Source organism: Sturnira hondurensis, unplaced genomic scaffold (assembly GCF_014824575.4).
Source record: "Sturnira hondurensis isolate 20B ecotype Veracruz unplaced genomic scaffold, ASM1482457v3 Scaffold0014384, whole genome shotgun sequence".
Taxonomy (NCBI): Eukaryota; Metazoa; Chordata; class Mammalia; order Chiroptera; family Phyllostomidae; genus Sturnira; species Sturnira hondurensis.
This window is the reverse complement of record NW_028087015.1, coordinates 35470866-35491986: the sequence shown is the minus strand read 5'-3', so window position 1 is coordinate 35491986 and position 21121 is coordinate 35470866. Positions and strand designations below refer to the sequence as shown.

Sequence of the window (21121 nt, the reverse complement as noted above, 5' to 3'; positions counted from 1 at the left end):
TAACACTAGTGCTCACTAAGAACAGAGACAGGACGTGGAGGTAGAGGGTATAGAGAAGTTGGGGCGCAGACTCAGAAGCTACACAGCCTGGTTCTGCCACTTCCACCTGGGACCTTAGGTCCCTGGTGGCTTAGTCTCTGCTTTCGTAAAATGAGGGTGACGGCAGTACCTATGTGGGTGATGTGAGTTAATAATACACGTGAAACACAACAGGGCTGACACTACTTTCGATGGTTCAAAACAAGTCTGATGGCCAAATGGAGGCTCTGACGTACACAGAAAGAAAACAGGTAGCGGGCGTGGGCTGGGTGTTCTGGGGCGTTACCTTTGTACACTCGTTTAATGAACAGAGGCCCGTCCCCAGACAGGGACGGTTTCCCTCCGTCCAGGCTCAGTCCCAGCCCGGCCGCGGTCTTCAGCACTTCGACGCACAGAGCATCGTGTGCGGCTGCGCTTCTCCCTGCAGGAAAGATGAAAACGACAGGGGACGCTCACTACCCGTCCTGTCCCGTCCCCGCCAAGTGCACACTCAGCCCCATCTACCATGAAGTGCTGGCCACATCTGAGACCAGTGTTAGGGTTGGTCTCCCGGTTTGGAGCCCTCCCACCCCCCACCCCCCACCCCACTGCTGTGCTCCTGCCATCCCCGCACACTCGCCCTTCTCGGCACTGTCCGCAAGTGTGGGGAAAGCTTTACGCCCGAGCAGGCTCTCCAAACCCCGTACTGCCCTGGTCGAGCCCTGCACCATCGGTGCCGACTTGGGCTCACACGCGGGGAATGAACGTGCGCTTCAGAAACCAAAGCAGTGCCTAGTTCCGAGTCAGTACTTAGTGTGGCTTCCTGGGACGCGTGGTGTGACAGTGCAGGGCACACAGTGTTTCTGAACCTCTCTTTTGTAAGCTGCTCTTGGCTGATGAAAGTCTATCTTTGGACACGTCGGGCCCCTCGTTTCCTCATGCTTTTCCACAACAGGCAACAATGCAAACCCCGATGTTTCCCAGGGACACGTCTCAGCCCGGAGCTTGGACTCCCCCATCCCAACAGTTCCTTGGTCCACGTACCAGCCACTTAGGTCCTAAGAGGAGGATGGAAATGCGCAAGGGCTTCCTTCTTGGGACATTTAGAGAAGCTGTCAAACAGCTATTTTACTCTTTAGCTGTCTGGCTTTAACTACTGGGTCTTCTTTTTAAAATAACTTGTCACACTGCTTTTGCAAGAATCATCCACAGACACCTGACTTCACTACATTTATCTGACCCAGGATATGACGACTGCCATCCTTTTCCTTTGGGTTCAACCTCCGTCTGTACCGCCAGCTGCTCCCACCCTGTGGGCTGGAGAACGGGAGCCTTACCCACTCCGGCCTCCAGGGGGACGGTCTTTCTGGGCAGGGTGCCCTTCCCGTTGGCTGTGGGTGGCTCCTGCCGGCTGGAGGGCCTGGGCTGGCCGTTTCCTTTCCTGATGACCACGAGGACATCTTTGTGCATCTGTGCCTGGTGCAGAACCTTCAGGACGTCCCCATGGGCTAAGCCAGCCAGTGAAGCACCGTTGACTGACAGAAGGACATCCCCTCGGTTCAAGGTCCCTTCCTGAGAAGCTGCCCCCTGAGAAAATACCCTGTGGACCTGGGACAAGGAGAGGGCAAAGCCAAATTCATTTATGACCTCCAGTAAAAGCCAGAGGGTAACTGTAAATCAGCAGTAAAGGGACCTTCTAACAGCAAGTTTTCCAAATCATCCAAACACTTGGTTTATCGAAAACATTCTCACTGTGAGGGATGGAATTCCAACGTCAGTGTCAGCATCTGAATGCATTTTTACTCAACCCCTTGCTGGTATCTAATGTGTGCCTGACACTCCACGGGGCAGTAAGATACAAGGGGGAAGGGGACCAGACCTCGTCCAGTGAAGGTGGCCTCCCTAATGATCTCAAAAGGCCTTGAGTGATACAACATTTTAGGTGGTGGTTCTTGAGAAAAGTAATTTCATAAGCAGAGGCAGGCTTGGTCAGTTAATTCTGACGTTTTCTGCATAAACTAAATGGGGGAATTCGAAGCTACAGATAACTGTGGTCACGTGTGCTGGCATTTCCTCGGTCACCCAGCCCGCGCATCAGTCAGCTCTGTGTGGAGGGCCTGTCTTCGTGAATGGAGGTGCTCTGCACGACCTTCCCACCCTGTGGGCCCCCATGAACGGAGACCGGCAGCCTCTGAACCCACGGACACAGGTCTGTCCTGATCAAACCCGAGCTGCCTCGGCAGTGACTCCCCGAGAGCAACTGGGCATCGTCACTCACCACAGTCGATTTCGGCTCCACATCTGACCCTCCGGCCACACTGAACCCCAGACCCGAGCCTTCTTTTTTAGTCAAGACTATGAAGCAAACATCTTCTTTATTCTAGTGAAAAGAAACAAAAATAAAAGTGTATTCCTTGTGCCAAGAGTAGTGAGTGCTGATAAAAATCGCCCTAAAGTACTGAAATCTATGGCCACGAAGCCCAGTGGTTTTCCAGGAGTTTCCACAGAGAATTTGGATTGGACGAGCCACGACTCAACTGTGCTGCGCTCCTCCTGGGGGGGTTGCTTTATGGGTTTACGAGGGCTCATCCTGTAGCTCTGTTACCACAGAAAGGTGGGCGTGAGGCAGGATGGGAACATATAGAAGCTGGTGTCACCATTCTAGGCACCAGCCTGTCTTTCCAAATGTGATCACAGAGGGAGCTCTGTATTCTACAGTTAAGTCTACAGTTTTGCAAACAGCTGGGCAGCAAAGGGAGATGCAGAAGCGCCAAGAGCAGGGCATGGGCACACCGAGGCCGTGAGTTCTGTGCCCTCCTCCTCCCGTGTCCTGTTCACGGGATTCCAGGTGCAGTCAGTGCAGCAGTAGTCACAGAACACCAAGTATGTTTGAAACTAAAGTACGTTACACTGTTTACATCGAAACTGTCAACTCTCGTAGTGAGCTAGTCTCTGCCACGTTCTCAGTAGGATCCTGAAGTTACGTAACAAAGCTGCCATAGGTTTCAAGCTTCGATCAAAAGATACGTTGACAAAAGGTTTTAAATAAAATGAGCTGGGCTAATTAATTATGCTGAATTTTGACTTCCTCCACCCACACACTAGAGATGATTCATCACTATTTTAAAGATCTGTATTGCCAGGTTCCCCATGAAGTGATTCATAATCCATCAACTCAAGGTGTTCTCACACACAGCAGTAGAAAAAGAATGTAATCATGACCTTTAAGGACTGCTTTGATGAGAAACTGAAAACGTTGGAAGTGAAAACTCCCTCGGTACCGTGCTGGGGAAGGAACTCAGTATTTGGAAGTATGTGGTTCTATTAGTAAGTCCTAAGGGCTTATCTTAACGCATTTGCAGTTTCTCCTAAGAAGTTCATTCAAATGAAGGCTCCATGTGCTGACAATACAGAACTTTCAGGGGTTGGGCTTTTGACTTGATGGGCAAGTTTAACCGTTTGTGCTCAGACACGGTTCAGTGGAGAGAAGGAGGATGACTAGGTTTTCTCAACAACGGGACCCTGTGGCCTGGCTGATGGTCTGCCTGTGGCTTCTCAGAGGTAACATTGGGTGCTGAGAATAGGAACACTTGTTTAAATGCACTATTGGAGCAAAGAGACAATATTTGAAAATATTCTGCATCCTAGAATGTTCTCACCCAAATTTTAATTTACTAAAAAATTCTTTTTCTAATTGCTTTTGAGGATACATGTGTGCAGACCAGATTTTGCCTCAGAGAGAGGCTTAGCCCAGCATCCGGAAAGCACGACCCCACCACCAGGACTCCCCGAAGTGTGGGCCTAGAGCCATCAGGAGACCAGGGCTTGCTTTCTGACTCCGGTCTCTCACAGCACCTCAGAGGCCAATTGTTTCGGGCAATTCCACTTTCAGCATTGACAGACAATACTCATTGGAAAACAGCAAGGGAGGAAACTTTTGGTCTCACAATGGCGGAGTGAGGACCTCCCTGCTTACTGCTGCTCTGAAACCAACTGAAGACAGTAAGAAAGTCAGGGGAGAAAGCTGCATTCTGATGAAAGTAAGCATGATCTTCAGCACCAAGCCACAGGACCTGCCTGGCTGGTGGTGAATATGGAACCAGGGCCCAGGGGGTGCTCAGCACCCTTCTCCACATGAAAAGTCTCTACCTGTGTATGGTCCCTGAAAATGTCCCATCTCTTGTGAGCTGGTTTGAGAACTTTCATATTTGGTTTTCTCCTTTAACTTCCGTCTGAAGTAAAGGTGGCCCCCCCGCAAAGTGTGGTCCCACTGCACCACCCCAACGGGAAATCCCCAAGTAAGACTTTGCACCTACAAAATGCTTCCTTACTGTAGCGAGTCGAGGGATGGAGGGAGAGTGGGGAGCAGTGCCTTTCACCCGCACGCTCAAGGCCTCTCTTGACGGCACAGACCCCAGCCAGTGGGTGGGAAGCCAGGAGGGGGGCTGAAGGGGCTCAGTCTTTGTTTCACCCCCACCCCTCCCCTGGCTCCCTCCTTAGGGGCCAGCGTCACAGCCCTTCTAATGTGAGATTCCTGGAACAGTGTCCTCAGGTGCTACCAGCGACCCCGCCACATTACCACTCATGGAAAATAGCCCAGATTTGCATTTTTCTCTAAAAAATGAAAACAGAAATTTCATTTCTTAGCCAATCTTTATGGGTAGTCCTGAGGCATTAATGTTGCACTTTAGAAAAGTATTCTAGGTAGGAATCCCCCACGGTTTCTTTTGTTGCTGTTACTGCCACATCCAATATCCAATTTATTTAAAGACTTTGTAATGACTAACGGCTCCTTTGCTGGGAACCCCAGGGCAACTCAACAGACGTTAACTCGTTTCCCCAGCAGGTGGCGTCCTTGAGAGGTAGTTTATGTCTACCTCCCCTAGTTGCTTGGTTCTGTTTTGAGGACTCTGTGCAGGTAAACTTGAAATGTGGGGTGGGGTGTGATGGGAGGTCAGTAAGGAGTGGCCGCTGGGGAATTAAAATGGCAGCCACACCAATCTGGCACCTAAAAATGCTAGACAAGGTGTGGCTTCTAAAGCAATCTGCAAATGAGACAAGACAGACCTGGAGAAGGGCTCTCTGGATATCTGGCTTGTGGATGTCCCCGGGAGCGGACCTGGCTGAAATCTCATCTCACTCTGTTTTCTGCGTTTCACTCACCTCTGATTGTGCTTTCGCCTCCTGCATGAGGGTCAGGACGGTAGATTTCGACCTCACCGAGGACAAAACGGCCTGTAATCTTTGCTGGTCCCCCGTGGATACTAGAAGCTGATCCAAACTAAATAATACAAATGCATTAGGAGAATATTAAAGGGAAAAAAAAGCAATTTCTCCACTTTTAAGGATGCATTTAACACGATCTCCTTTCAAGCTACATTCTAGGTATCGCCAGGAGGAATTACTGTGGATTCAGGTGTTAGGGGGCTGATGTGGTGACTTAACAAAACTTGATGCATTAAAAAATAAGCCATGTATAGGCTGAAGTGTCTTAAAATGTTAGGAATTCCCTGTTTAACTGCAGTCACCTTCTGAGGCCCAGATTCTTCCCTGAGCTTCTGCCTAAGCACCCTGTCCGGTAAAGCCCCTCCTTCGCTCACTGTTTTGGCAAACACTTTTCCCTGCAGGCACTTCACTGTTCCAGTAATGATACTAGTAACAACAGGAATCCTGGGCTGGATGCTGGAGCAGAAAAAGGACCTCTGCCCTGGCTCGCGTAGCTCAGTGGATTGAGCACAGGCTGTGAACCAAAGGGTGGCGGTTTGATGCCCAGTCAGGGCACACGGCTGGGCTGAGGGCCAGGTCCCCAGTGGGGGCCATGTGAGGGGCGACCACACACTGACATTTCTCTCCCTCTCTTTCTCCTTCCCTTCCCCTCTAGAAATAAAATATTAAAAAAGGAAAAGAAAAAGGGCTTCTGTGGAATTCAGTAATACCTAAATCAAGCCTGTAGTTTGCTGTTCCGATGTTAGCTTCTTTTGATCAGTGGAGGGTGGTTATGGAAGATGCCAACATTTGGAAGAACTAGGTGAGGGGCGCATGGGAACGCTCTGCATGTTTGCAATTTTTCCTTAAGCCTAAAACTAGTCCATAGTAATAATAAAAAAGTTTATTTAAATAAAAGGGGGTAGGGCAGATACTTACTTGACCGACCAGCTTTTTCCGGAAGGTGGAGCCTGGGTGGTTTCACCCCCGTTGGTGGAGCTGGGTGCCCCAGGCTCCCCGGCTTTAGGCCTGCTTCCTGCTGGACAGGTCCTGTCTCCGCCCTTCACAGGGCACAGAAGGGCAGTGGACCCACTGAGGCCCCCAGCTGGGGAGCCAGGCGACCTTCTGGGCACAATTTCCAGCTCGGTTTTGAAGAGCACCGCGGTGGGCCCCGCGGAGAAGTCCTCGCTGCAGAGCTTGTCCAGGTCGGGCATGCTCAAGGCCCTCAGTTCCTGGAGCTTAGCGCGAGACAGAGGCGAGGGCTGGGTGTGGCGCACTGAGCACTTGCTCCTCCTGCTGGGGGCGGCCGGTGGCACTGTTGGGATGGGGATTCCGGAAGGCCCAGGCAGTTTCTTCGGGTCAGAGTCAGGGCCCTTGATACTGGCCTCCACCAGGTTCTGCCGGGAGACCATCAGCGTCATGCTGGACGGGGACTTGGTCATCTGGGGGATGAGGCTGCTGGCTTCACTCTGGCTCTCGCTGCAGGAGCTCAGGCTGCGTCTCAGTGACCTGGAGGTCGGGTCACTGGGGAGGCCGAAGCTCCCCGAAGGCACGCTGCCAGAAGACCGCCTCCCAATAGGAGGCTTGGAGCTCACGGACAGAAAAGAGGAAGCCCCAGACTTGGCTGTGGGCCGGTCAGAATTGGCCAGGTTCTCAAAGGACTTGATCCTCTGCTTCACAGAGAAGAATGAGGTAGATTCATGGGGCCAGTTCTGCTCAGAGTAGTAATGTCTCCTGGTGACCTTGATTTTGTCTGTGACCAGGCAGCTCGTCTCCTGCACTGAAAGGCTGTCCCCTTTGTCACTTGTCGGAAGGTTCCTTGACGTCTCCAGCAGGGGCTTCACACTATATACACCCTGTCCATTAACCAGGCCCAGAACCCCGCCTCGGGACACCCTGGCCTCGAGGAGGCCACTGCTTGTAGCAGGGATGTCCCGGTGAGAGCGACCTGGGCTGGGCAGGGGAGGCCCTTCCCGTCCGAAATGGCTTGTGAACTGGGCTGGCATGGAGTAGGTCCTGGTCGCTGGCCTGGGCACGAAATAGGGATGCTCCTCCAGCGCTGGGCCTCCCGGTGTGCCGTTCCTGGGTGTCCCCGGGGACTCTGACGTCTGGAGCAACTTTCCCAGAGAGGAACCTGCCTTTTTCGCAGGCAGCTGCGGGGAGCAGGAGGTGGCCGGTTTCGCCATGCTGAAAGAACGCTGCGTTTCCTGCTCCGCCTGGGAGGCGCGGGACGATGTGAGTGAGGGTGGGTGATGTGGGGACAATTCCACTGACTGGTGACAGAGTCTGATTTCACTCTTCTCCTGATAGTTACTCTGGGCCAAGAACCCACCCGGTCTGTCACTTTCGGTGGGCACACCGTCCCATGCTTTCTTTGGCATTCTCTCAGAAGAAATTTCAACTATTTTCAGCTGGTTTGTTTTTTCTGGGGGATCACTAGCAATTGTTTGGCTTCCTTTGTCGCCAGTTACCCCGGGTTGGGCTACTTCTGGTACCAAACCTGTTTGGCCGGCTGAGAGCTGCTGGCCCTGCCCAGGAGGCGGGATCTCCTGAGAGTCCGCTTCTGTGGACACACTGCTCCTCAATGCTACAGGACCTGTCCCCGCAGCGTCCCTGCTCTCTGGTCCACACTTAGGCGATCTGGGGGTGGCCGGGCAGCCTCTGTCGGATTCAGAGTGGACAGCTGGGTGGAACCTACCGCCCGCACCTTGCTCAGGAAGAGCCTTGGGGGAGGTCGGGGAGGAAGTGAACGGTCTGATGCTCGTGTCTGACGCCGATGGCCTCAGTGACCCCGGGGCCGCAGCGGATGGCTTGCTCTCCAGCACACTCTGGGGAGACTGGACAGTGGCCGTGGTGTCTTTGCCGGGGTCCTCACGGTCGGCTCCCTGGAGCCGGTGTGATCCTGCCTTGGAAAGCGCTTTGTGGGAGGCCTGGGGGGAAACGAGGGGCCTCCTGGGGTCCGCCCCACTGGCCTTGGGCGGACTAGCAGCAGGGACCTCAGAACCACCTCTGCTTCTGCTCTTGATGCTCAGTCTCCTCAACTTAGGGCCGCACTTGGATTTCTGACAGTTACTTAGAAGGGTTTCCACTGAGCTTTTTTTAGGTCCGTCTTTGTTTTCAAGATTCAGTTTCGGCGGCGGGGGGCTGTTGGGCACAGCAACCCCCTTTTTGTGGTTCATGCCCAGCACCTGGCTTTTGGAGTCGGGACTTCTGGCTGGCCCCACAGCCTGTTCCTTTTCAGGGTGGCTCTGCGAGGGTGCACCTTGGTTACTTTTATTGATTTCTTTAAACCAGGCCATGATGGGCCTCCTGGAGACCATTTTTGGCTTCTGCAGAAGGTCATCCGGGTCTTGACTCTCAGAGATGTGCAGGGTTGTCAAAACAGATTGCCCGTTCTCAGGGGCACCCACACGAAAGGAGGACCGGTTTTCAGTTGCATTAATTTTAGTTTCTGGTTTTTTATCCGGACTTTCGCCGTCCAGCAAGTCATGTCCCAAACCATTTACCGCGCTAGGAGGGCTGAGCGGGACTGCGTGGTTGTGCGAACGCCTGGCGGCTTCAGAAGCATGGCTGTTTTCCGCGGCTAAACCACCGCCGGTGGCTTCCACTGCTGCTCCTTCACACCAGGACCTGCGCTTCTGTGCCATCCTTAGGTCTGCGTGGGGTTTGCGCCCCTGAGAGTTTCCATCCAGGAGAACCGACGGCTGGGCAGCGTCTGGGGTGGCAGGGGACGCCCCCTCGCGGGGACTCGCGGTGGCCTCGCTCAGCGCACCATGGGCCGGGGGCGCGGCTGTGGCCGGGCAGGGTGCTGCCCGGGTAGGCGGGCGTGCCGCCGTCGGGGCGGGCTCGGGGGGACCGTGGGTGGCACAAATTTCAATTTGCTCCTCCTCAGACTCCGTGGCCTCTTCCTTGGGAGACGACCCCTGAGAACGAGGAGGGGACCAGCTGACCCGGGCGGCAGCTCTTGAGGCTTCAGGGAGAGACTCGGGGTCAGACGAGGAGTCCTCAGCGTCCCCGTACATGGAGGAGAGAGACGGCTCTGTGCTGTCACCCAGGCCCGACAGGGACGTGCTGTCCTCATGAAAAGGGCTAAAATTTCTCGAGTAGTTGCTCAGAAAGCTTTTGCTCACAGCGAAGTGTTTGTCAGGGTTGATAGAATCCAACACGGAGGGCTGGGAGGCCCACTGCGGGGGTGGGGGCGCGCCGGCGGCGCAGGCCCTCCCGGGGCTGGGGGTCTGGCTCCCGGCGGCTGGCTCGGCGCGGCCCGCACGCCCCCTTCCGGCCGGGGAAAGCGGGCCCTGGGAGCTGCCTTTTCCACTCGCAGGGTCCCCTTTGTCCGGAGACTGCGGCCTTCCTTCCGAAGCCACCAGCTCCTGGATGAGGCCATCGATGTCAGTCACAGGCTCCCCTCCACTCTCCGCTGGGTGGCGGAGGCCGGAGGCGCTGCCGTGGTCCCCTCGGGCCGCGTAGGAGGGTGATGCGCTCGAGGCGNCGGCGGCAGGCTCGGCGTGGCCCGCACGCTCCCCTCCGGCCGCGGAAAGCGGGCCCTGGGAGCTGCCTTTTCCACTCGCAGGGTCCCCTTTGTCCGGAGACTGCGGCCTTCCTTCCGAAGCCACCAGCTCCTGGATGAGGCCATCGATGTCAGTCACAGGCTCCCCTCCACTCTCCGCTGGGTGGCGGAGGCCGGAGGCGCTGCCGTGGTCCCCTCGGGCCGCGTAGGAGGGTGATGCGCTCGAGGCGCTGGCCTGCGGTGACCCCGCGGGCCTGGCGTCTGTTCCCTGGAGCAGCGCTTGGCTGTGGGCACTGGGAACTCCTTGTCTCTCCTGGCACACGAGGAGGCCTGGTGACAAAATGGAGACTGCCGGAGTCGCCCCCTGTGCCTCGGGTCCTGCTCCCCTGTGCGCGCCTGCCTTCCCAGGGGTGTCTGGCTGGCTGGTTTCAGGGGCTGCTTGAGTGGCACTGAAGTCCGGATGAGCCGCTGTGGTCTTCCCTGGGGAGATGCTGTGGTCCCGGGCAAGGCCGACGTGCCATCTGTCCTCAGACTTGGGGACCCTGGGTGACACTGCCCCTCCAGGGTCCTCAGGCTGCCTCACTCGTTCTGTGTCCCCTGAGGTCTTGCTGGGGTTAGGGTGAGTGGGTCCCTTCCGCCCTGGGGAAGGGCCATGGTCTGGGGAGCCATCCAGTCCTGTGTTGAGAAAGTAAACAAAGGTGGGGTGACACAGGGGAAATGTGAGAAAATAGAAAAACTAAAAAAAAAAAAAAAAGTGGGAAACTGTCTTTTCTGTTTTTTCAGAAGGACATTCCACAGCCTGAGTGCGGGACTTCTTGTCTCTGCGACTACCAACATCACACGTCTAACAGGCAGCGCGCCTCTCTGGACGTTGCACCCGAACTCGGCCGGAAGCACCACGGCTGCCCCCCTTCCTCTCTCTTGCTCAGGGCCTGGGGCGCCGCAGGAGTGCTGCTGCCCTTGGGTTTTGCTACCCGGTTCCCTGTGATGGCAGAAGCCGAGGAAGTCAGGCTGGGTTCTGTTTCCTCCCTAAGCTTCGCGTGGATTCTGCAAAGACCGCCAGTCTCTCAGCTCCAGCACCTGGCCGGGCACCTGCGGTCTAGCTTCAAGGTGTGGGTTGTGAGCCACGCAGTCCAAGTGCCCAGGGACTCACTGCTTCGCAGAGAGATGGAGGCTAATCTGGGAAAACACAGGGAATGCCACAGACAGGCTGCGAGTCCGCACTGAGTGGGAGCGTGTCTTCACTAAGCTCAGAGGGGTGGGGGCGCTGGAGGCCAGGTCACCCCAGGGAGCTGTGACAGAGGGCGCAGGACTTGAGTGGGGTTCTGGAGGGATAGTTTAACCAGAGTGATTGATGAGGAGGGTGAGGAAGGAAACGGAATGAAAGCAGGGAAGCAAGAAGCAGCACCAGGCCCTGGCTGGGTAGCTCAGTTGGTTAGAGCCTTGTTTGGATAGGCCGAGGCTGCGGGTTCGATTCCCAGTCAGGGCACATAGAAGAATCAACCAATGACTGCACAAATAAGCAGAACAACAAATCAATGTTTCTTTCTCTTTCTCTCACTCTTCCTTTTTGTCTCTTTCCTTCATCTCTCCCTCTTTCTCTAAAATCCAAAAACAGCAGCATGAAATCCCAACAGGGCAGGGAAAGGTGCTACGTGCCTTGCTAGGGACCGTGGAGAGCTACCTGGTCCTGGAGCCTCCTCCCCCGAGGCATTAGCACTCGGGGCTAATCTTCCTGCCACATCTGGAACATGACCCCCGTACTGTAGCAGGGGAAACGGCAATAAACAAAACGTAGGATTTGCTATTTTCTCAGGAACTACAGGCCTGAGGCTGGAGAGAAGTCAGAGTGAGAGAGCTCTGGCTTTGAGAAATGTGTCTACCCCAAATGCTTTTTCCCTCCTCAAGTTCTTATGTCACTAATTAAGCACCAGTTAGTACAACTTAGCACTGTGCTAAGAGCTTTTCTTGCACTTAATTTTCCTCCTGGCTCCGTGAGGTTGGTGCTGTGACAGTACGCACTGGGGCAGGAAGGAACTGAGGCCTGGAGTGGCTGAGCAATGTACCCAGGGTCACCCCATGGTGTGGTCACAGCCCACACCATGACCTACACCCCTCAGCCTATGAGTAGAGCACCTGGCAATAACAGGCCAGCTCAAGACACCTGTGGAGACCCTACATCACTTCCCCAGGCCCCTGGGAGGCCGGGGGCCTGCCTGGATTCACATCTGCAGCACCGGTCACAAAATGGGTAAGGCGCGCCAGCCGAGTGGAAATGCGTGCCTGTCTGCTGCACCAGGACTGACAGCTCAGGCACAGTGAGTCGGTGATGCTGTCAGATGTGGCCACTGTTAAGTGTCAGTAATCTGTGTAGGAGTTTTCTTCCCTCTTAAAATTCACGTGTAATGATTTCCAGGGGCACTTCCGCCCTCCCATCGAGGAGCATAAGAAATAATAAATAGTCGTACCTATCCCGGGTTGTTGCCCCTGGTCTGGTGCAGCTTCGGGCAGGTTCTCAGCAAGGCGGCCAGCACCTGGGTGGGGCCCGTGCCCAGCAGTCAGCTTCCCCAGAGGTTCCTGGCACAATGACAACAGCAAGTCAGTGTCTATAGCTTCCAGGTGGTCTGCCTCCCAAGACAGCCTATACTGAGCAGAGCTGGTTTGGGGAAAACACAGAGAGCCCTGGACTAGGAGCCATGAGACCGGACCCTGGGTTTAAGTTAATTAGAAATCGCATGCTCTCATCACTCTTCCTAAGCCTCAGTCTTCTTGGCTTCAAAATGTGGCCCATTAGGGAAATGAGGCAGCACCTCACACCCAGCAGGATGGCTGGCATCAGCGAACAGAAATAACAGGCGTTGGTGAGGACACGAAGCACTGGGAACCTTGTGCATTGTCAGTGGGAATGATGTGTGGGGTTTCCTCAAAAGGAAGAATAAAAATAGAACTATTACATGATCCAGCAATCCCACTTCCAGGTATATACTTAAAATTTGAAAGCAGGGTCTTGAGGAGATAATAACACACCCATGCTGCCCTGGCTGGCGTAGCTCAGTGGATTGAGCCCTAGCCTGTGAACCAGAGGGTTGCCAGTTCAATTCCCAGTCAGGGCACATGCCAGGGTTGCAGGCCAGGTCCCCAGAGTGGGGTATGTGAGAGGCAACCACACATGGATGCTTTTCTCCCTCTCTTTCTCTTTCCCTTCCCCTTTCTATAAGTAAGTAAGTAAGTAAATAAATAAAATCTTTAAAAATATATACTCATGCTCAGACAAGCATTATTCACAGCATCTAAAATATGGAAGCAACTTGAATCCATCGATAGATGAGCGTGAGCAGATAAGGAAAATGTGGCTATCTACCAAAGATGGGACTTAGGAAGGAAAGGAATTCTGACCCAGGCCACAACAGGGATGAGCTTTGAGCTTTGAGGACATTATGCTAAGTAAACCAGCCACAAAAAGACAAGTATTCAGAGTACCGTATTCAGAGTACCCAGAACAGTCAAAATGACAGGGACAGAGGGCAGAATGCTGGTGTCCAGGGGCTGGGGGGAGGGGTGTGGGGGAGTTCGTGTTTATCGGCCAGAGTTGGAAAATGCAGAGTTGTGGAGACGGATGGCAGTGAGGCCATTAATGTCACTGAGCTGCGCCCTTGAAAATGGGCAAGAGTTCCACCACACGCACAAAAAAGGAAGAAAACGGGGATGGAAAGACTTGCCTGTCAAATCACAGGATTTTAAATGAAAGACGATTGTGTAAGCAATAAAAATAACACGTGGCTATACAGATGGAAGATAATGTCGTTCGCTCTGCTAGTTAGGGCGAGGATTAATCTGGATGAGCGAAATTGACATTTAACATTTCAGAATCTACTTTATCTGCCAATGACTTTATCTTCTTTTCGTTTACTAGCTACCGTAAAGAAACATTTTTTAAAAACAAATTTGCTAAAAAGTCAAATCAGCATTAATTGAACTTTCCCCTCTGGGTTCAAGTCAGAGAGTGACCTGAAGGGGGCAGCAGAGGGAAGAGGTGAAATGGACAGAAGGCCTTTCAGCTCCTCTCCTCAAAAAAAAAAAAAAAAAAAAAAAAATTCATTCAGTAAAATGTCAATTGTCCGCTGAGGGAAATCTGCACAGGCTTTGACACAGTTAACTTTCGGTCCGCCAGGCAGGCACCACCGTGACACAGAAACGGAAGGTGAGAGCGGGCGCTGGACGGAGGTGGAGGCTGCACAGCGTCATGAGTTCCCTAAGTTCCAGCGAATTGTACGATTTAAAGTGGCTACTTTTAGGTTCTGTGAATGTCTTCTCAATTTTAAAAAGTATTAAATAAAAACAGGAGGCAACCCACTTACCAAAAGATTTTTGTTTTTTAGCTTCCACTATCTAAGGGTAAATACTTTATTGGCAATGCGTTCTATTTTCTTTCTTAGGTATAAATAAAATACAATTTTGGAACTAAAATTTTTAATAGAAAAATTAAACTTCTTTGGACCAAAAGTTTGAATACTATTTAAAGTTCATATTGGGAATATGATATGTATTGGGAATATGATAATAATTGCAAAAGGACTTATTTTAATAGATATAAATTATTATGAATGAAATGCCAGTTTGACTTTATGTAGTTATCCAAAATGTATCAATGATACTTTTCATGTATTTTTTAAAAAATATCTTATTTATTTATTTTTAGAGAGAGGGGAAGGGAAGGAGAAAGAGAGGGAGAGAAACATCAGTGTGTGGTTGCCTCTCATGTGCCCCCTACTGGGGACCTGGCCTTCAACCCAGGCATGTGCCCTGACTGGGAATCGAACCATGATCTTTTGGTTCACAGGCCTGCACTCAATCCACTGAGCTACACCAGCCAGGACTCAATGATACTTTTTAAAAGAAAAGGTTTACCCATTGGCTGAACGTTACGTTTTAAAACACATTTGCTATTTGGAGGTAATCATTTTTTAGGAGGAGAAAAAAAGATGTGCATTTCTGCCTTTTCGACAAGGTTAAGAAAACCCCCTCTGTTTAGGGTAGTTTTTGTGACTTTGTATTTTGTGGGTCTATTTATATGTAAGTTTACATAAACCACCTGGATACATATCTTTATAAATATGGTCTCACAAGTCACCTCAGATTCTTTGCTCACACAGAAATCATTCACTGTTGAGGAGATCATAAATAACATCTGTGCCTCTTACTCCTTGCTAAAGTGGAGGTATTTTGACATTTTTTAAAAATGAGCAATTTGATACTTCTGGGTCTTTCAGACACAGGTGCGACCAAGGAGTAACAGAACTAACACTGACTTGCGTTTAATATGGTGGCCCTGTCAGTGTCTTTCGTGGGCCCTCACAGCAAGGGTCCGTGCAACCTCACACATAATCACTGGAAGAAGTTTAAAAAACATAAGGGGCATTCAGGACTGTATCAATGGGGACAATCACTGCTGCCCTGTATTTGACGGTCGCCTTGACTCTGGGCGTTGATCAGGGCACAGGGTGTCCCTCCTTCACAGCCCGGACAGCCAGTGGGAACGGCCCGGGCCCAGGGCTCTCCTCCACCTGCCTCGCACCTGCCTCCCTTCACCAACCACCAGCCCCGTGGACAGGTAAGAGAGAGATGATGTCGTTTGGCCAAATGATCCATGACGCGACACCCAGGCACCTTCCCCTGCGCCCTGCTGATGTACCCACAGGCCCCAGGGCCGACCTGTGCTGAAATGAATATCTCATTAAAGGAGACTTCTCCTGTCATTACCTTTCCTTGCAGGCAGATGCCCCTATGCTTTGTAACACACTCTGCATTCATTCACACAATATCCACTTAAATCCCAAGTGACTAAGAAAATCAGTTACCTTTTCCACAGTTCCACTGGGTCGAAAATCAGTCACGGTCGCTTGCCCCGACATGCCCTGGACTTTGGAATCCAGACCACATGGGTCATCAGCTCCCTCCGTCAGGTTCACTGTCTCTGAGCTGCCGGGCCTGGCATTAGCCTCTGGCCACTTGCAGTGTGGGCTGACCCTGGCCACAGGTTTGTGCCTGGACCCCAGGCTTCCATCCTTCTGGGGGCAACCAGGACCGTCCGCACTCCCTGGACTCCGGGGACCGGCTCTGTACTCCAGTTTGGGTGAACTCCTGGATCCCGACAGTTCCTTCCGCCCCGAGCCGCCAGAGCCACCCTTGGTGGCCTCTGCAGAGGACAGCAGACTGGCTGCACGCAAAAGAGTGTCCCCCAAGTCCCCTGGGACACTCTGCTCTAAGTTCGATGCACTACCCAGGAGAGGCACTGAGGAGGCCTTGCTGACCAGGGTTTTCGGGGGATGTTTCTCCTGGTTATTGATGCCCGTGACCTTGGAAGAGGTCGTGGAGACAGGCCTGGAGTCGTCCTCCATCTGAGGCCCGCCGGGACCTGGGAGGGTCCCTGGGAGGGAAACGCAGTCGCCTTCGCTGTCGAACTCGCCCTCATCACTGGCGTCGTCGGCCTCGTAGCGGCCCACCTTCCTCTGGCGGAGGAGAGGGCTTCGGAGCGCCTGTGGGCTCCCGGGCAGACTGGCTTGTCTGGCCACTGTCACCTGCTTGTGGAAGAGCCCGGAGCCCCGCTGGCTTCCCAGACATACAAGGCTGTTGGCCCTGGCTTTTCCAGGCTCCTTGTGAGCTGGTGGGAAAGGAAAGTCAAATGAAAAAGTTAGCTGTCTGGCCTGGCCTTCAAATGCACCCCCTGAGCATGTCCACACGCACAGCTGCCCTCTGGCAGCCTGTGGCCACAGGGTGCCAGCTCCCACACCGTGGCTTCCCTCTCCCATTTTCCGGCTGGTCTCCCTTATTGTGTGTTTGTCTGTTTTTGTACCAGAATTTCTGGAGTGTTTAACTTAAACGTGGGTGCTGCCTAGAAACTGCAATGTATCACTTCTCACCATCCACGATGTCTAACACATGGCTGGGGTTCCACCCAGATGCTGCTGCTGAGAACCCCTCTTCAGGAGGCTGTCCAGGGACCAAGCAAGTGCCCCTCGCCTGAGCCTCTCGGTCACCTGAGGCCCTTCCTGCACCGGCACCAAGGCGGGCCTCCCCAGAGGGCACGGAACACCGAGACCGTGTGGTACAGGGAAGCCTGCGATGATCATCTGTGAATGAATCCCACCAGGGAAGGGGAAAAGCGCCTGGGCTGCTCTGCAAACTCCACACATCCTGCTAAGTGTAGTGAGAAATGACACAAGCCTCCCCCTGGAAGTGTCTCCCCCAGACCCGAGGAAGCTCATCAATGCTGCAAGTCAGAGTCCGGACGACGGTCGCTGGCCTGTCCTCAGACAGGGGCATTTTCTCCTTCGAACGTTTGAAATAGAGCGAGAAGGGAGACCTCGCCAGCAGAAGCCTGGGGAGTCGGCCCAGCCCGCAGCGCACGGTCTTCTCCCAGTGTACGGAGAGGAGAAGCAACGAGAGCCGGCGTCTGTCTCTCCCAGGGTCTGAATCTTCCACCCACTGCCTCATTGGGAGAACCCAGTGAGGGCCCAGGGAGGCAAGGACCCTGACATCCGGCTGCAATTCCCCTGAAACCCAGGCCATCAGGCTGCCAACCCTGTTTGGCGCCACTGATTTCCAGGCTTGGCCATGAGCATAGCGCGGAGGGGGGCGGGTTCGGCCTCCCTCACCAGTCTGCACAGACTGAGTGCCCAGCCGGGTGCTGCGGGCTCGAGTTGCTGGCCGTTAGCAGCGGGCTGCGTTCTCCGAGAATAAACTCCGGATGTAGTCGGGGCAGAAGGATGGCTTCCACATCCCTCTTCCTACAGGAGCACCGTGGTGCGGGAACCAGCAGGGCCTGGGTTGGAAACCTGTCATGGCTTACCGGGGGTGCCGGGTGGCAGGCTGCCATCCTCAGAGGCGCTGCAGCCACTGCCTGTGTGATCCTCGTCCTCGGAGCCGGCCACCACAAAGTCTGACAAGGGGCCTGGGACGTCCTGGGCAAAGTACTGGGAGAGTTCAGAGTCCGAGACCAAGGAGTCCTGTTGAAGAAGACAGTGTCAGGAGGCTCAGAGGGCGCGTCAGGAGCGGGTCGTTCTAAACACTGATTACTTCCCATCTCTCCAGGAGCACTTTGTTCTAATCCATGGTCATTGCAAACAGCTGTGACGGGAACCACCCACTTCCATTTACTTTAGGATGGCTTGTTAAACATTCAATGAATCAAAAGGCAGCGGTGGCTGCCAGATGACGTTTTTTTAAGATTTTTTTTTTTTTTTTCTAAATGTTTGGTAATGATGAGAAAGGCCAGAGCAGCCATGGAGCAACCCTCCCAGGAAAACCAGTGGGGAAGGGATGGGAAAGCAGAATGAGATCCCAAGACACTGGTTCAGCCTACTGATGAAACAAAACACAGGGCAGCTTCCCACTGGGACTTGGGAGCAGCTGGCTGAGGAGGTGTCCACCAGTCCCTTATGGCTGCAGGACCCCCAGAACTGGCCGGGTCCCTCTGATGACGGCACATTTTGACAGCTGTTTTTCAAACTGCAGCTCAGTTCTTTTGTTTTTCTATTCTTTTCCTGGGAAAATCGTTAAGAAAGAAACACACATTTGTGTATTTGTTCTCAAATCAGCATTGTTGCTGTTTCCTGTGAAAAGCAGCCAAGTGACTCCTGGACAGAAATGTCAGCAGGGCCTTCACATTTGCCTTATGGGCCCCAGGACTTTGTTCCCGAGGCAGCTGGGCAAGGCTGCAGCGCACCTCACTCACCTTCTTTGCAAAGGAGGGGCTCTTCAAGGGGGTACCTGTTGGGGGAAAAGTCACCATACTGTCAGAATAACGAAGCTCAACCTTTGCAAACAGGCTCACACCCTTAACGAGAGGAGCCAAATGCATTAAACAGAACCCTCTTCCCCTGACTAGCCCTGACGGCCACGTGCACAGGTGTCCACGTGTGTGTCCCCTACCCGGGCCCCCAGGCCCCGCAATGTCCTGCCCCACCTCCCAAGATTCTGCTCATGCTTTGAGGTCTAACTCGGGCGCTACGAATGATGTGGGTTAGAAGTAACGTCTTCTGAATTTCAAAAGTATTTTACACTGCTCACACACTCATTCCCGTACACATAGCATGACTGAGTTATACGCAGATGCATCTCATCTCCCTTTAACACTTTGACCACATGCAGGGCTGGGACCCTTGCTGATCTGACCCCGCAGCGCCCAGCCTGGCACCTTGATTAAAGGATGGATGGACAAAGGGACACTGCCCAAGAGACGCATGACAGAACTGGGGAGAGTGTTGAGGATGTATTTTAGATTTTGGGTGAAGGACGAAGAGACTCAGCATGGAGACTCTGACTTCTACGCTACAAGCCAAAGGATCTTGGGCATGAAGATCGTGGCTTAATAGGATCTTTCATAGAGATCAGTGGCGATGCTGGGATTGTGAGAAGGCAGCGCTCAGGCAGGTCAGGCGAATGAGCCGGCTGAATAAAGAGCCCATTATGGCTGTGCCATAATTTTACATGTATTAATCATGGATGCAAATAATCAGGGCGTTTCATGGTTTCCAAGAATTCCTACACCTTCCTTTTCCTCTGACAGCCTGTCACTCATGTCTCAGCTCCTTGTCCCCCCGGCCCTCACATCGCTCTCAACATTGGGCCCATCTCCAGTTCAGACACACTGCCAAACCCCTTTAGGTTTCCGTCCTAGAGGGAATGTGACTTTACAACTTGATGCAATGCTTCCTATTTTAAATTCATATGAAATCCTTACTATTTCAGTCCTCCTCTGCTTGAGCTGTTCCAAGTGAGAGGGGGAAAGTGTGATTTTTGCAGCCTGTATCACCTTCCTTAAGTTGAAACGTTTTAACTCACGTAAAGAAACCCCAGGTTTCTGGGTGGATAATGTGCTCTGTGCCTAACAACGGTTACACCGAAGAGCTGCTATTTTGGTGTCACTTCATGTTCACCTAGAACATTTCAGATGGGTTGTACCTAAACACATGAAGTGCTCTTAACTCACTTCTGCAAATTATCTTTTCGTACAAGGAGCATGCATAATTAGAACTTTAATAAGGCAGATTAAATAACTGCAGATATCAAAAGTAACAGCTAAGAGAAAGCAGAGAATCTCTTTGACAGCTACTTCTGCCCAATGTGGTAATTACAGAGAATCCAATGATACTGCACGGGGGAGCCCCCATGGGGAAACTTCACGCGACGCTTCTGAATGTCGAAGGAGAATGTGCAATTACGGTACCTAAGCCAGGAGAGGAACTGGCCTCTTTGCTCTCCTGGTAAGTGCTGCGTGCTATCACTTCATCCATTTCCTGCTCGGAAACCTGAGTTTCAGCAGAAAGCACAAGTTAGATGGTTTTTATTTATTTATTTCCCCCCAATAAAAAGTAACTAGAAGCAGAGGCAGGATCTGAACAGAGACACGGAGGAACACCAGATGGCTGAGGACTCTGAGCATCTTCTGACCCAGCCACTCAGGGTGCATGGGAAACACAGCTGGGTTAGCTGACTGCTTCCACCAGATACTCAGATCCAGGGCTTCACCTGGCCCCCAAGTTCATTGAGAAAAGTAGTCGAGTGCAATGGCAGATACCTGGCTCTCTCCAGAACACGCTCTCCCCCCGCAAATCTTATTTAAACAATTTTAAACTTACATACTTGCAAGACCAGCACAAAAATAGTGGACTCCTCACCGTTATTCACCACTTGCTGGCATTCTGCCATGTTTACACTCACGCTGGCTGGACACACATGTCCTCAAATTCGGGACATTCAATGTTGATGTAATGACTGTCTAAGATACATACATTCCATGTTCCATTTTAGCCAATTGTCCCAATACCCTCCTTCAGAAACACTTCTCCAAGAGTGCCTCAGAAGTAGTTCCCAGAAAGGTTGGTGCCAGCCTGCAGTAAGATAAGATTTTCCTCGGGAATGCACATTGACATTCAGATTCTCTCACCAACTCTATCTTGCCAGAGGAAAAAAATGTCACATGAAGTAACAGTGTGCACAGTGATCTAACATTTATACTCTGTGCAAGCTCCTGATCTCGCGGACATTTAGTGGACAGTCACTGACCTGCGTTTCTGCAGAGTGATGACTTTATAGGATCTTTCTCTCTTTTTCTCTCTTTTTTTGGGGCTAACCTAGAATTTAATTCATGATCCAGCAGTCCTGTCTCTTTAGTTTCCTTTGAGCTGAGGCCATTCCAAGCCTTTCTTTTATTTCATGAAACTGTTATTTTGGAAAAAAAGGAGGCCAATGCAAACCTCAACAGATTTGTCTAATAGTATCTTTATGCTTAGATGTAGATTTTGCAGTTTTTGGCAGAAAAACTACAAACATCATTTCCTTCTCAGTGCATCCCAGAGGCACTCAGGGTCAGAGTGTTTCATAATT

General features: G+C 52.4%; 1 protein-coding gene across 6 annotated transcripts in view; it reads right to left on the bottom strand.

Moving 5' to 3' along the window:
• Positions 1-21121, bottom strand: part of PDZD2 (PDZ domain containing 2) — a 207869-nt gene that overhangs the window by 4025 nt on the left and 182723 nt on the right. For all 6 annotated transcript variants that reach the window (XM_037063120.1, XM_037063121.1, XM_037063123.1 and 3 more), the window contains 10 exons: positions 19962-20043; positions 18468-18502; positions 17583-17739; positions 15592-16394; positions 12202-12310; positions 6163-10408; positions 5182-5299; positions 2297-2398; positions 1356-1626; positions 326-460 (listed from right to left, as the gene is read on the bottom strand). In XM_037063120.1, the coding sequence (XP_036919015.1) occupies positions 326-460; positions 1356-1626; positions 2297-2398; positions 5182-5299; positions 6163-10408; positions 12202-12310; positions 15592-16394; positions 17583-17739; positions 18468-18502; positions 19962-20043 (6058 nt within the window). The remainder of the gene's footprint in view (positions 1-325; positions 461-1355; positions 1627-2296; positions 2399-5181; positions 5300-6162; positions 10409-12201; positions 12311-15591; positions 16395-17582; positions 17740-18467; positions 18503-19961; positions 20044-21121) is intronic.